The sequence below is a fragment of the Myxocyprinus asiaticus genome, chromosome 21, assembly GCF_019703515.2.
Source record: "Myxocyprinus asiaticus isolate MX2 ecotype Aquarium Trade chromosome 21, UBuf_Myxa_2, whole genome shotgun sequence".
In the NCBI taxonomy this organism is placed as follows: Eukaryota; Metazoa; Chordata; class Actinopteri; order Cypriniformes; family Catostomidae; genus Myxocyprinus; species Myxocyprinus asiaticus.
This window is the reverse complement of record NC_059364.1, coordinates 39,335,645-39,350,236: the sequence shown is the minus strand read 5'-3', so window position 1 is coordinate 39,350,236 and position 14,592 is coordinate 39,335,645. Positions and strand designations below refer to the sequence as shown.

Below are 14,592 nucleotides of genomic sequence, written 5' to 3'. Positions count from 1 at the left end.
TCAAAAGATGTGCCATGACTATTTTTGTTTCCCTCCCTTATGAGAGAAAGTATGCAGTGTCTTTACTTTGATTTTTTTGTTTTATTTGCACCGATCTGTCGTCTGGCCCTTAAAATAGAGCTGCCAAGTGTTTTTCTTAAAGGCGCTGTGATACAGAAAACTAAATGACTCATCATTTCTGTGGGTTTCAGTCGGGGAACTAAAAGGATGTTGTATTATAAAATGAAACTCCTGCAACAATACATATAGCTATTATTATTTATGGTTATCAGAATGAAAATATGTGAAGGTTATGGTTTATTTTTTTGAGTGGTTGAAAGTATTCATTCCATTATGTTTCATCATTATTTGTATATGTTGCAAAATGAAAGCTACTGCTTGCTTTGTAGTATTTAGCATACATTTACTCAAGAGTTTCTGTGCTTTTTCCATTAATATCATATATGATATATAAAGAATTTTCAGCAATAACGTCTATTTAAGTGTTTCTCAACAGGTGGGTCGTGACCCAAAAATGGGCCCCTGGTCTGTTCTGATAGGTTGGCGAATAAGAGGAAATAACAATGCTCAGTGCAAATAATGAAATCATAATAGCCATATAATTGTGCAGAATTAGGATAGCAAATGTAAATGTGGGCGGCAAGGTGGCTCAGTGATTAGCACTGTCGCCTCACAGCAAGAAGGTCCTGGGCTTAACTGGGCCTTTCTGTGTGGAGTTTGCATGTTCTTCCCCAGTTTTCTTGGGTTTCATCCAGGTGCCCTGGTTTTCCCCACAAGTCCAAAAACATGAAGGTTAAGTGAATTGGAGACTCTAAATTGCCCCATAGGTGTGAGTGATGGTCCCTCAGTCATCAGGAAGGGCATATGGCTTAAAATCGGTGCCAAGTCAAGTATGCTGATCATGGATGGTCTGCTGTGGCAACCCCTAATGGGAGCAGCCAAAAGAAGAAGGATAGCAAATGTAAATAGGCTTATCAACTTAAAAAAGGAAGAAATGCTTCCTATATCTTTTGTTGTTGACATCAAAGGTTGAATGTCCAATCAAATTCTACTGTATTTCAAATCACTTTTATTGTCACACAGCCATATACACAAGTGCAGTGGTGTGTGAAATTCTTGGGTGCAGTTCGGATCAACATAGCACATATTTTGGCACAGATTAATCTGTCACTTGGTAATATGGCTAATACTAAAACAGTATTTGGCCCAGTGTTTGCTCCATGTGTTAGGCTGATCAATTGAACTTTTGCTGTAAATTTTCCAATTCAGTCTATCATGTAAATAATTCTGCATTGTTGGGCGATGCAGTTCAAAGTGGCGGAGAGGGAATATGGCAGATTTTGGAAAAACAAATGGTACTGTCAAAATCCTCATGAACCAAGGAACCCATAGACAACAATCTCATGATTTTAGGCAAAACTGTTCAAACATTTTTCATTTCATTTTTAAGATTTCTTGGCCTGTAGGTGGCGCTGTTACCAAACTTGGCATGTACCCTCAGATTATGGTGCTAATGAAGTATATCAAGTTTATTTTGATAGGACAAAGCGTTGCTGAGATACAGCCTCGCTTATTGTTTCATCAACATCATCAACTTTGCACTCTGCACACTTGCACACTGAAAATCTAAATTCTGTATCATAATTTCTTTACAATACGATCTAAAGATCATCTGCGCAATTGTTGTGTGCATCTGATCAAGTTTCTTGGAGTAGTGAAAAAGGGTAAACGTCACAATCCAACATGGTGGCCATTGTAATGGTTGGGTTATTAATGTAAGGGGTCCATTACAATCATCATGAGAATAGAACTTAGACAAACTATACATCTGTTTTAGGTTTGATTTTAGAGACTTTCTTGTGATGTTTGTATAATAAACTATTTAAATAATTTTGCTGGGTCGCCAATATCACTGTGCTTTTATGGCATATCAGCATGGCTGTGATTTGGTGGCTGAGTGCCAGCTGTACTGATATACAGACAAAACAGCATGATTGCGAGTGTGCTAATGCTTTTATACCACAATTCAACGGAAAAGTACATAAGTAAAAACCAAGAAGCTCCCCAAAAACCTTGTGTTTGGAGCTACTTTCTTATGCCACAGATCAGAATCTGCTGTTGCTAATATAAAAGATGTGGCCAAACCTCTGTTACTAATTCAAACGCATTACTTTAGAACTAGTAATGACAGTTTGGGCTGTTTCCAAGTTATTGGAAGTAACAAGGAAGTTTGTGTGTATGTGTGTGAGAGAGAGAGCAACTGAGCGTGTGTGATTATCTGTGTTTGTCACAGTGATGAACAGTAATGCTGACACAGTTAGTTTAATTCTATTCCTCAGCTGTAGTGTGGTAGTAATCCGCTCTGAGCGATCATGAAGTTATGCAGCCATCGGAATTATCCTTCTTCCCACTTCAGAAGCCGCAATTACGAGTGTCACATTCAAGTGTTTTGTTGACAGAGAAAAAAATAACATGGAGGACGCCAGTTTCATTCTTGCATATTTCATGGGGAACTCTTATTTTGACACAGAGAAACTCTGCCATGTTGAAAGTGTTTGTCTACTTCCCACTTGCAAACTCAAAGGTATAAACTTATCTCAGCATTTTCCAATTATAATTATAAACTTGTATCATAATTCCAATAGCACGTGAAGGCAGCATCAAAAACAATGCCAATGTTCTGACTAAGTAAATCTGCTCACTGACAGACAACGTCGATTCTCTCACAAGAAAATCGCTCGTAACACAAAAGATGATCATTTGTTGCCATCTCTTGGTGTAAATGTGTAATTTCACAGATAAATTAAAAATCTCTATACTCTGGTTTAGAATGTCACAAATAAAAGCAGAGTGATACAAACAGTGAAGCATCCCAGTGCTGTTATCAGCACTCTCGGAATGCCTCACGTCCAATCAGATTCGAGGACCAGAACTAACTGTTGTATAATGTACAATCAGAGATTCTATTATACTGAGATATCAACCTCTGTGGCTCTAGAGAGCGTTATGATCAACTAGCATGTTTCAACAGTAAGTCACCATTTGTGGATACTATACAAATGAATGGGGAGGGCCATAAACTGACACCTATCTGTCGCAAAATTTTCTGTCTTCTCTTATAAAACAGCAATTTTATCATAGTAAACTCCACGCATAGTTCATTCCAAAAGGATTGTTTTGTGTAAAACATGTTGAAGATTACTGGATAGGCAATTAATTTCCTCACAGTTTATTAGCAGTTTACTTAGCATACTTAAGCATCTCCATTAACATCCAGTCAAAGCGAACGGCCTCTGGTCTCACCAGTGTACTGCCCCATTACTCTACGTTTTTCTAAACTTGAAGGCTCCACCTTAGTAGAGGGGTTCTGGTAAACTATCTGTCCTGACACAAAACCAGTTGAGAACCACTGTCCTATTGGGTGCTTGTACCCATTTAATGGTCATATGTTATGAATCTAGGGCAAATATGTCATGCACATTACACAGCAAATAAATAAATAAAAGTACATGAGTAGTCAAAATGTGTTGAAATGGATAAATCTCTTCATATAAACCTATTAGAAGTGTCTTTAATCAGTGCTAGTGTGTTGCTATGGCAAAAACGCCAAAGAGCTTTGAGATGGGAGCGATAAACCCCTGATCTAGTATTTTACCTCAAAGCTGCCCCTGTACATCAGAGAGCCCCTTTTTCATAAGAGTCACTGAATAATTTACACCCTGCATCAGTTTAAACACAAGCTTAGCATTTTATGAACTGAAGGTCACTTGTATGTAGAGATGAATGATAACCAGTCACTGCACTTGAAGATTTTTGAAATCACATTATGTACTACACTATTCATTGCCTCTAGTTTTATTTTCACAGTCAGCATGGTAATAAGGTCAATTCAGAGTTTATCAATAGAAAGACAGTTAAAATATGTGGTTGACATTGTCTTCATCCATGGAATGGACCATACCTCAAAATGACAGAGAAATGTCTAGAAGAACAAAAAAGAAAGGAAATATCATGTTAATAAGAGTTAATTTACAATTTAAAAATGCAGTTTGTAAATGTAACAATAATACAGTGATTTTTACGAAACCTGTCAAGAAAACATCTGTGTCCTATTTACTTCAAAATCAAAAGACACAAATAAGAAATTATACTCTGAAACCTATATTAAAGTCCATAAAGATTTTTTTTTACACTGTGACATTATTTTCATGGCAGTTGTGCACATTTTACCCTAAATGTAAAATGTTTGTCTTCATGCAAAACATAATTTCCTATTTTTTTTTATATCGAGTTGGAGTTAAATATGAAAAGGACATTTTCTTGTCAGGTTTTGAGAGAATCGCCCAGTATCTCTACTAATAAGTTTGATAATTTTAATGCACATTTTACACCATCATGGAAAACCTGGAAATATTAGGGAATTGTAAAATTTTCAGGTCTGGAAAAATAATTGAAATTAAAATAATCCTAGAAAGTCAATAACATTTCTATAGTGAATAAAGAGTGTCTAGTTATGCTTGGCTCTAAAATATTTCACCAGCTAGAAATTGCTCTTTATGAGTGCATATCCACACAAACGACTGGAAAATCATGGAAATTCATTGGTCCAACAGTGTGAATCCTGATCTTGGCTTCACTGAGTATTTGCAGAGCAAGAAACTTCTTAAGTTCCATAGAAAATCATACATACCTGCTTTAACAGACTATCTTTCTGGAATGGACAGTTACTGACGTCATCATCGCTGCCCATCTTCCTGCACATAGTTCGAGAGATCTCTACTTCCAGAACGTAGCGGATACCTTTCACTATCTATAGTAAAACAGAAACTGGATGAAATACTGAATTACACTAAGAGTTTATATGCATACAGTGAGAATAATACAAATGAGCACTGAACTGTTGAACTGTACCTGTCTTTTTGCCTCATCAACAGCTGATGCTTTGAATAGAAAAGCATCGTTGGATTTATTGTTAAATGAGTAGGTTCCCATCAGAACAGCATTCTTTACCCCAGTGTCATTCTTACTGACATTTTGTAGAGCTCCGGGGATTGGCCAACTGAAAAATGCGTGAACTGGAACTTTCTCTGTAGTCATAAAACATGTTAGAATTTATTAGTGTTCTTTTCACAAATATTGAAATAGGCAACAAAGTATTAACTAATAAGAAAGAGGAGGTCATGTGATGCCATGCAAGAAGCAGACGTGTGAGCGACGAGCTCTGTACACAAATGTTACACATTTGCTCTTTGAGGCAAAACATGGCAAAGAAGTCAAAATCCTCGGGCTCTGGAGACATTAAAAGACACTTATGTGTTCAGGATGAAAGCCCCGACAGGCCTACAGACCGGGGACTCGATTTGGATGGCGCGGCGGGAGAGGTGATCCAGCATCAGTTGTCCAACATGTCGGTTATGTTGACGAAGGTTCTTGCTGACTTGGAGGATCTCGCTGTAATACGTCGATTGATTACGGTGATGGAAATAAAATTCTCTGAGTTAGTTACAAGAGTGACTGATGTTGAGAGACGAATCAATTGTCTGGAATCTTCGGAGAGGGAATTAACTGCTAATCTGCCCGCGACCAAAGTTGATTTGGAACACTTCCTTGAAAAGCTTGAAAATCTTGAGAATAGAAGCCGCAGGAATAACGTTCGAATTGTTGGAATTCCTGAGCATGAGGAGGGCGGAGATATGGTGAAATTCCTAGACAAGCTTTTCCCGAGTCTGCTCGACATAACAGGCCACAAGCTGGAAATCGAGCGAGCTCACAGAGTCCCAGCTCACAGATTTGCTGAGGGAGATAGGCCCCGACCAATTCTGGCCAGATTTCTGAGATCATCCGATAAAGATCTTGTGTTGCACCAGGCAAGGAGCAAAGGGAAGCTTTCTTGGAAGAACCATAATATTTTCTTGTTCCCGGACTTTGCGAGTTCGACAAGAGAGAAACGCAATCGGTTCAAGGAATGTAAGAAACTCTTACATCAGCGAAAGATCACTTTTGCTCTGATGTTTCCGGCCAAACTGAGAATAGAAACGAAGGACGGTCGCAAAGTATTTACATGTCCCAATCAGGCAATATCTTTTATTGAATCAATGGGTGAGTAAACCATTGGGTGTTTCTCATGTGAGTGGGTCGACTCGCTGTACTTACTCTGGCTTTTGAGGAAGCTGGGCGTCATTTTGGTTTCTTTTTTTTTTTTGCATTGGCTCCGCCGAGCGGCTGGAGTTTGTTTTGTGAATAACACTTTTCCTTAAAGAAACTTTTGCATTGACGAAAACTTACATTTGCATTGAAGTTCCCAGCCAGTTTGAGAGTGGACACTATGGACGACCACAAAATATCTACATGCTCACACAAAGGATGTCTTTTATAAAGTTGACGGATTGTGTAAGTCATGGTATATACTTTTATGTGACTTCCGAGTGAATTGACTCGACCATCCGGGGAACCGGGTGTGCCGGTTTTGTTTCTTTTTGTATTGGTTCCGCCTAGCGGCTGGAGCTTGTTCTATTGAATAACACTCCTTTGGAACAGCTGTGGATTAATCTGTTTGTTCTTCGTGCTTATTCCTCCTGCTGGCTGGAGTTTGTTTTGTTGAGTATTTTTATGGGACATTGGAATGATTACGTCATCCGCTGAACTCATAACAGCCGGCTCACTGAACATTTGTTTGTCTGTCCGAGGAATATGAACGGTTTTATATCAGCTGGAATTTGTTTTGTGGAAGATCATACCTTTGAGACAGTTCTGTGAATGAATCTACACATTCTTTGTGTTCATTCTTCCTATTGGCTGGGGTTTATTTTACAAAGTATTTTCTGTTATGTAATTTTGCCTCACAAATTTGTGAAGCAAAATTGAGCAATCCGATGGCAAATTTGTCGTGGGGGCTCGTGGGCATTCATGGACCTTTTGAGTTTAGAGGGATTGTTGCTGGTTGGCGCTTTCGTGTGCAGGGTTAATGCGCACATTTTTCTTTTTTCTGTTTGTTTTGTTTGGGGGGGAAGTTCGGGGTTTGATTGTTTCACTAATGGGGAATGTGGTCTGTATAATTTTGTTTTTGACACACAATTTATTTTTTCTACTATATCAAAATGTCAAATGTTAATATGAGTGTACTATCTCTCTCCACATGGAATGTAAATGGGTTGGGGCACCCCATAAAAGAAGGAACGTTATTAATTTTCTTAAACGTAAGAAATATGATATAATGTTTCTTCAAGAAACACATCTCTCCCCGCAGGAAGCTGAAAAATTTGGGAAGATATGGGGTGGACATGTTTTTTTTAGTGCTGGCTCAAGTAAGAGCAAGGGAGTCATTATATTGATGAATAAACATCTACAATTCAAATGTCTCAAACAGACTAAAGATAAATTAGGGAGAGTCATTATTGTTTTAGCTGAAATTCAAAGGCAAAGGTTGATTTTGGCTAATATTTACGCACCTAACGCTGATGATCAGGGCTTTTTTATAGATCTTGAAGGGATGCTGCAAACTGCTGGCACCCCTCATGATTTAATATTGGGAGGAGACTTTAATCTTTTGATGGACTCAGTCCTTGATCACAGTGAAGCAAATGTGTGTAACCCCCCTAAAGCAACATTGACACTTCACAGGATGTGTAAAAATCTTGGTCTTACAGATATTTGGAGACTTTTGAACCCATCTGGTAGGGACTATACATTTTTTTTCCATCAGTCCATAAGATATCCAAATCCCTCATTTCATCTGTTGTTGATTGCTCAATTGGAAATATCTCAGATCATGCCCTGGTGAGTTTAGAGGTGTTGCCATATACAGAGAAAAATAAATCATATAGTTGGCACCTTAATGTGTCCCTTTTGCAAAATCCTGATTTCCAACAAATGTTAAAGACTGAAATCAATGTTTATATGGAGACCAACTGGTCCTCAGTATCGTCTGTGGGCATGGCTTGGGAGGCACTTAAGGTGGTTCTTAGGGGTCAGATAATACAGTATGCCTCATTCACCAAAAAATCCAAAGCATGAGAACTTGTGGAGTTGGAAGGAAATATTAAAAATGCAGAGGCAGAGCTGAAGCGCCGTTTGTCATCTGATGGCCTCAGAGAATTGACCCGATTGAAATACAGATATAATACTATTTTGTCATGGAAAGTGGAGTTTTGGCTATTCAGGGCAAGACAGTCATACTTTGTGTTGGGGGACAAAGCAGGAAAACTTTTGGCTAGATATATAAAGCAGAGAGAGTCTTTTTCTACCATTCCCTCAGTGAAATCTGCTGGTGGTGAAATATTTACCTCGGCCATTGATATTAATTAATTAATAATGCTTTTAAAGAATTCTACTCTGATCTTTATAGTTCCACATCTTCGTCTACTGATGAAGATATTAGAAACTTTGTGGAACCATTAGATCTCCCTAAACTGATGACTGAGCAAAAAAATTATCTTGATTCTGAGATAAACTTGGAGGAGCTTGGCGAGGTTATTAACGCCTTACCTACAGGCAAGGCTGTGGGGCCTGACGGCTTTGCTGCTGAGTTTTTCAAATCTTATGCTACAGAACTGGCTCCACATTTGCTAGAAGTTTATACTGAATCATTAAAGAATGGAAAGCTCCCACCAACCATGACACAAGCCCGGATCAGTCTGATTCTTAAAAAGAACAAAGATCCAAGCGAGTGTAAAGGTTATCATCCAATTTCCCTCATCCAGTTAGATGTAAAAAAAAAAATTCAAAAATTCTGGCTAATCGATTAAGTAAAGTTATGACATCTCTTATACATATAGATCAGGTGAGGTTTATTCGAGGCTGTAGCTCTTCTGATAACATTAGGCGTCTCATCAATATCATGTGGTCAGTAGCGAATGAACAATCTCCGGTCGCTGCCAGCTCACTTGATGCCGAAAAGGCATTTGATATGGTAGAATGGGATTATCTTTTTAAGATTTTGGAAATGTATGGGTTCGGGAGTACTTTTATTGGTTGGATTAAGCTACTTTATAGACACCCTGTAGCGGCGGTACAAACAAATGGACTAATTTCAGATTATTTTACTCTGGATAGGGGCACCCGGCAGGGTTGCCCTCTTTCCCCATTATTGTTCTGTCTTGCCCTGGAACCATTAGCAGCCACAATAAGAAAGGAGGATGATTTTCCAGGGGTGATTGCGGGAGGTATGGCGCATAAGCTTTTGCTTTACGCAGATGATATTTTATTATTCGTCTCTGACCTCACTAGATCTATGCCTTGCCTCCACAGAATTATTAATTCCTTATCCAAGTTCTCAGGATACAAAGTCAATTGGTCTAAATCCGAAGCTTTGGCTTTGACAGCATACTGCCCAATAACGGCTTTTCAGCCGGGCGACTTCCAGTGGCCCAAACAGGGAATTAAGTATTTGGGAATTTTATTCCCATCAAATATGTCTGATTTAGTTAGAGTTAATTTTGACGCCTTAATAAAAAAGTTTTCGAATGATGTGAACAGGTGGGCTTCATTACACTTATTGATGACTGTGAAGGTTAATGTTATTAAAATTAATTGTATTCCAAAATTCAACTACCTACTACAATCTCTACCTGTAGATGTCCCCCTCTCTTATTTTAAGCAATTTGATAGTATAGTGAAGTCTTTCATTTGGAATGGAAAGCGTCCCAGGTTACATTGCAACAAGTTACATAGGCATATCCCACCTTTGTCAATCGGCCTACCCAAGATTTTGTTTTATTATTATGCGTTTGGTCTCTTCCACCTGAGAGAGCCCCTCCCTGGTTTGGAATTGAACAGAAAGTTATTGCCCCTATTTTACTATTACAAAGACTTTCTATTAAACTAATTGGAGAAGTTAAGTCGCACCCCATTATCTCACATCTGCACGCGCTATGGACAAAAGTGTCCAGAGTGTTTAACTTAGAAATTTTTTAAAATGTTGCCTCAAGCATATGGCTAAACCCAAAGTTGCGTATTGGTGAGTCCCCTTTCTGTTGGTCGGAGTGGATTGAGAGGGGTGTTAATACACTCTGTGACCTATATGAGAGTGGTGGGTTGAGATCGTTTGAAAATTTGGTCCAACATTTCAGGATTCCTAGATCTCAGTTCTTCAGGTACTTAGAGCTGCGCCACCTGCTTTGTACTATTTTTGGGAGTAGCATACACCCCCCTAAAAGGTCAGATACTCTAGAAGTGGTGATCAGAATCTGGGGGATAGAGCTTCAACTTCTCTCAAGTGATTATGGGAGAGAGATTTAAATTTGGTATTGGAGGAGGCAGTGTGGGCAAAGATTCTAAAAAACGTCAAGTCTACATCTAGAGATTCGAGGGTGCGTCTGATGCAATTTAAGATTTTGAATCGATTATATTGGACCCCCTCTAGATTGTATAGACTTGGTCTTAAAGACACACCCACCTGCTGGCACTGCCAATCAGAAGACGGGGACACAACCCATGTTTTTTGGGGATGTGTTAAAATACAGGAATTTTGGATAAAGATTCAGGGATTTATGTGTGATGTGTTGGACACAAGGTTTTCATTTTGCCCCAGACTCTGCATTTTGGGTGATGGGGAAGACATACATTTTGGTGATAGCCACTTGAGAGGTTGGGTCCTGGCCAGAGTTATGGTGGCCAGGCGAATAATACTCAGGGGGTGGAAGACGGCTGGGGCACCCTCGTTTCGGGTGTGGTGTGGTGAGATGAGCGAGGTTGCGGCATTTGAGGAGGCAATCTTCAGAAGGTTAGGAAAGTGGGATTTGTTTAATAGGAAGCGGGGTGGATATTTGGATTTTTTGGAGGGTTCTCGGGGAGGGGCAGTGGAGAGGGATTTTTGATTTTTAATTTGATGTGTATGTGCATTCTTGCTTTTTGAAAGTATTTTTTTTTAGTTTGTTTCAAATTGTTTGCTATAATTGTAAGAGACCACTGTAATGCATGTTTGTGTCAGGTGGGGGGGATGTTCGTGGGGAAGGGTTTAATTTATATAGCTGATTCTGTATTTTATGTTGTGTCTATTGGTTTTTATGAATGGAATCAATAAAAATGTTAATAACAAAACTAATAAGAAAGAAGAAATTAACATAAAACTCTGAGGTACCAGACTGGACAGACTTTTTGGGTGTGTACAATAGTACACATTGGGGAAAGTGGGATAGGATGTGTCGACCCCTTAAAGGAATAGTTCTCCCAAAAATTACAATTCTGTTAGGGGTGTAAAAATGCATTGATGCATCGCAGTGCATCGATCTATCAAAGAAATTTCAATGCATCGATTATGGAATTTAAGAATCGATTATCATTACTACATTAATACCCAGTGGGACAGTCTAATATTACATTAAAGTTCTCGCAACAGACACTGAACTGAGCATACAAGATTGAAGGGAAAGAAAGCACACTTTGAAATAAAGAAAGTTTATGCTGCCTAGGTCACCCCGCAAACCTACATAAGATAAAATGGATGGATGGATGCTGCTGTGTTCGGCTTTCTGTGTCATTATTCAAAACTATTTGCATGAAATTTGCTGAAAGTAAGTTAATTGTTGCTTTCTTCCCCGATTACGATATATTATGTTAATATTACTTTTTTATCTCCATAAAATGTGTTATTTCTCCATAAAAGAGTTTAACCACGAATAGAACTCATCTTAAATGTGTACTCAGAAACTTTTGTCTTTGTGTCATCTTGGATTTACACTGACACTTAGCAGCTTGGATGCAGCATCATTTAAAATCAATAGATTTCAGTTTCAGATGCCATTGTAGAAATTTAGTATTCACAGTCAGCCATGATTAATTTAATTTAATTAATTAAAAGTGTAAAATATCAGGACGGTTACCGAGATTAAGCGAGTAGTATTCAGCTGGTCATGTGATTCTAAAATGGCAGCCCCCATGTGGGGATCCTCTCCATGTAAAATAAAACAGCTTTTATAAGGTTACTGATATGACTGGGGTCTTCATTTTAATGTGAGTGGTCATGATTTCCTACACATATTGCAAAATTACAACTCATGTCTTAAGTAGTTCAACATTTTTAATGAGGAAAAAAATTACTGAGTGCACCTTTAAATATATATGATTGGTGGGCAGACATTGGCTGAAGGGCACCTTTAGATTTGTGTAGCGGTGTTTTTTGGCGGCATGAGGGGGACCTACACAATAGTAGGCAGGTGGTTTTAATGTTGTGGCTGATCGGTGTATATTTACCACATTATGTCTATATGTAACATTTTCATGTCTATAATGCATGCACCGATGAGCCAAAACATTATGACAACATGCCTAATATGCTGTTGGTCCTCCACATGCTGCCAAAAAAGTGCTGACCTGCTGAGGCATGGACTCTACAAGACCCCTGAAGGTGTCCTGTGGTATCTGACACCAAGACATTAAGAGCAGATCCTTTAAGTCCAAATCGGATTGAGATCTGGGGAATTTGGAGGCCAGGGCAACACCTTGAACACTTCATCATGTTAATCAAACCATTCCCGAACAATGTGTGCAGTGTGGCAAGGTGCATTATCCTGCAGAAAGAGGCCACTGTCATCAAGGAATACCATTGCCATTAAGGGGTGTACCTGGTCTGCAACGATGTTTAGGTAGGTGGCACGTGTCAAATTATTCATCCACATGAATGGCTGGACCCAGTGTTTCCCAGCAGAACATTGCCCAGAGCATCATACTCCCTCCACTGGCTTGTCGTCTTCCCACAGTGCATCCTGGTGCCATAACTTCCCCAGGTAAACTGTGCACACGTACACACTGTCCACGTGATGTAAAAGAAAACGGGACTCATTGGACCAGGCAACTTTCTTCCACTGCTCCAAGGTCCATTGTAGGTACTTTCAACAGTGTTGTGACACATTCCTCTTGTAAGCATCATTACAATTTTCTGTGACTTAGGCCACAGCAGACCTTCTGTCGGTTCGGACCAGACGGGATAGCTTTCATTGCCCTCACACATAGATGAGCCTTGGGTGCCCAACACCCTGTCGCCGGAATGTGGTCTGTCCCTCCTAGGACCACTGTCGGTAGGTACTCACCACTGCTGACTAGGAACACCACACAAGCCTTACCGTTTCAGAGATGTTGTCTGGCCATAACAATCTGGCCCTTGTCAAAGTCGCTCAGGTCTTTACTCCTGTCCATTTCTCCTGCATTCAACACATTGACTACAAGAACTGATTGTTCGCTTACCATCTCATCTACTCAGACCTTGGCATGTGGCTTGTTAGGAGATGATCAACGTCCTTCACTTCACCTGTGAGTCGTCATAATGTTTTGGAGCATCAGTGTATCATGTAATGCATTTTTTGTTAATATCGCGTATAAATAAGCCAAACCTCCTTGGTCCTAAATGCATCTGTGACTCAAGTCTGGTGCATTTCTGTACTGTCTAAATTAGGAATGTTCAGTAAAATTGAATCTTTTTTGAAAATAATTATTAATCGTTCCAAAATGATAAAATCGAATCGTAACCAAATTTCAGATTTCATAGTAATAGTTCACAAATGTCCTGCATACAAATATTAATACAAAATGTTGAAAATTGTTTCACTTCATTGAAATATTCTGAACCTTTTCCTGGTTGCTTTATGAAAATGTGAATAATGTGCAGCAAAATAAGATTTTGGAAAAAAGTTTGCTCATCTGGAATACATCTATGTCAATAAACATGTCTCGGATGTCAATAAGCAGATGTCTTTGAGATGTTTATGATTTAGAATGTTTGTAAATCTGATCTTTTTAAGATGTTTAGCAGATGTTAATTAGATTGTGATGCTTTCCAGATGAAAAGTTCTATAACAGACATCACAGAGATTTACATGTGCTATCTGGAAACCCTTAAGGTGGGGCAAGTTGTGTCACTGGACCACTTATTTTGCAATGTTGTACTTATATGGCCCTATGTTATAGAATATAGACACTTTCAACAGACATCCAGAAATATTAGTTTTACTTCAATCTCATTTCTTCTTGCCTACAGGACAACGTCAAGAAAAAGTGACACAGCATACCCCATTCTCCCTTACTATTAACCATTTAAGTGAGCATACAGGACACTCTTAGAAAGAAAAGAGCACACAGAAGTAAACAAACAACTTCATCCACACAAAGAAGAAACAATGGAGATGTTGATGAAAATTTCTTACCGAGTAAACTGACGTCTGCTAAGAAAAACAAGACGAGAACATGACAGGAGACCCTCATATCTGCTGGAGCTGTCTCAAATCTACTCAGCAACTTCCTGTTCAGCAACACTTCAACCACCAGGCAGCATGTTGCAGTCCTCCAAAGTGCAGTCACATTTTCCACTGGTCGAGAGCATTGCTTCTACACCTACAGGGTATCCCAGATGCTCCAATATCAAGCACAGGTGAAACCAATCAACTATGTTGATTACTGGTTGATTAAACTATGATATTCCATTGTGGTAAAGGACACTGCAAGACTTAACATGTTTTAGTTTAGTCATTTTTGTTGTTTTCTAGCTTTCCTCGAAGAGACATCAAGGATTTGTTTCTATAAATATCAAACTTTGATAGAGACCACCGAAATCAAGAAAAAATCACTGAATGCTTCCTCAAACTGGACCGAAAGAGCCTGTGT

At 39.0% G+C, this 14,592-nt stretch overlaps 2 protein-coding genes across 4 annotated transcripts in view; both read right to left on the bottom strand.

Moving 5' to 3' along the window:
• LOC127412406 (prosaposin-like) overlaps positions 1 to 14,592 on the bottom strand; it is a 245,168-nt gene that overhangs the window by 72,325 nt on the left and 158,251 nt on the right. The window lies entirely within an intron of this gene.
• LOC127412412 (cystatin-F-like) lies at positions 609 to 14,302 on the bottom strand. The gene is made up of 4 exons (XM_051648744.1): positions 14,136 to 14,302; positions 4,912 to 5,087; positions 4,691 to 4,810; positions 609 to 3,982 (listed from the first exon to the last, which is right to left on the bottom strand). Exons 1-4 carry the CDS (start codon positions 14,191 to 14,193, stop codon positions 3,890 to 3,892), a joined length of 447 nt encoding a protein of 148 aa, XP_051504704.1. The 5' UTR covers positions 14,194 to 14,302; the 3' UTR covers positions 609 to 3,889.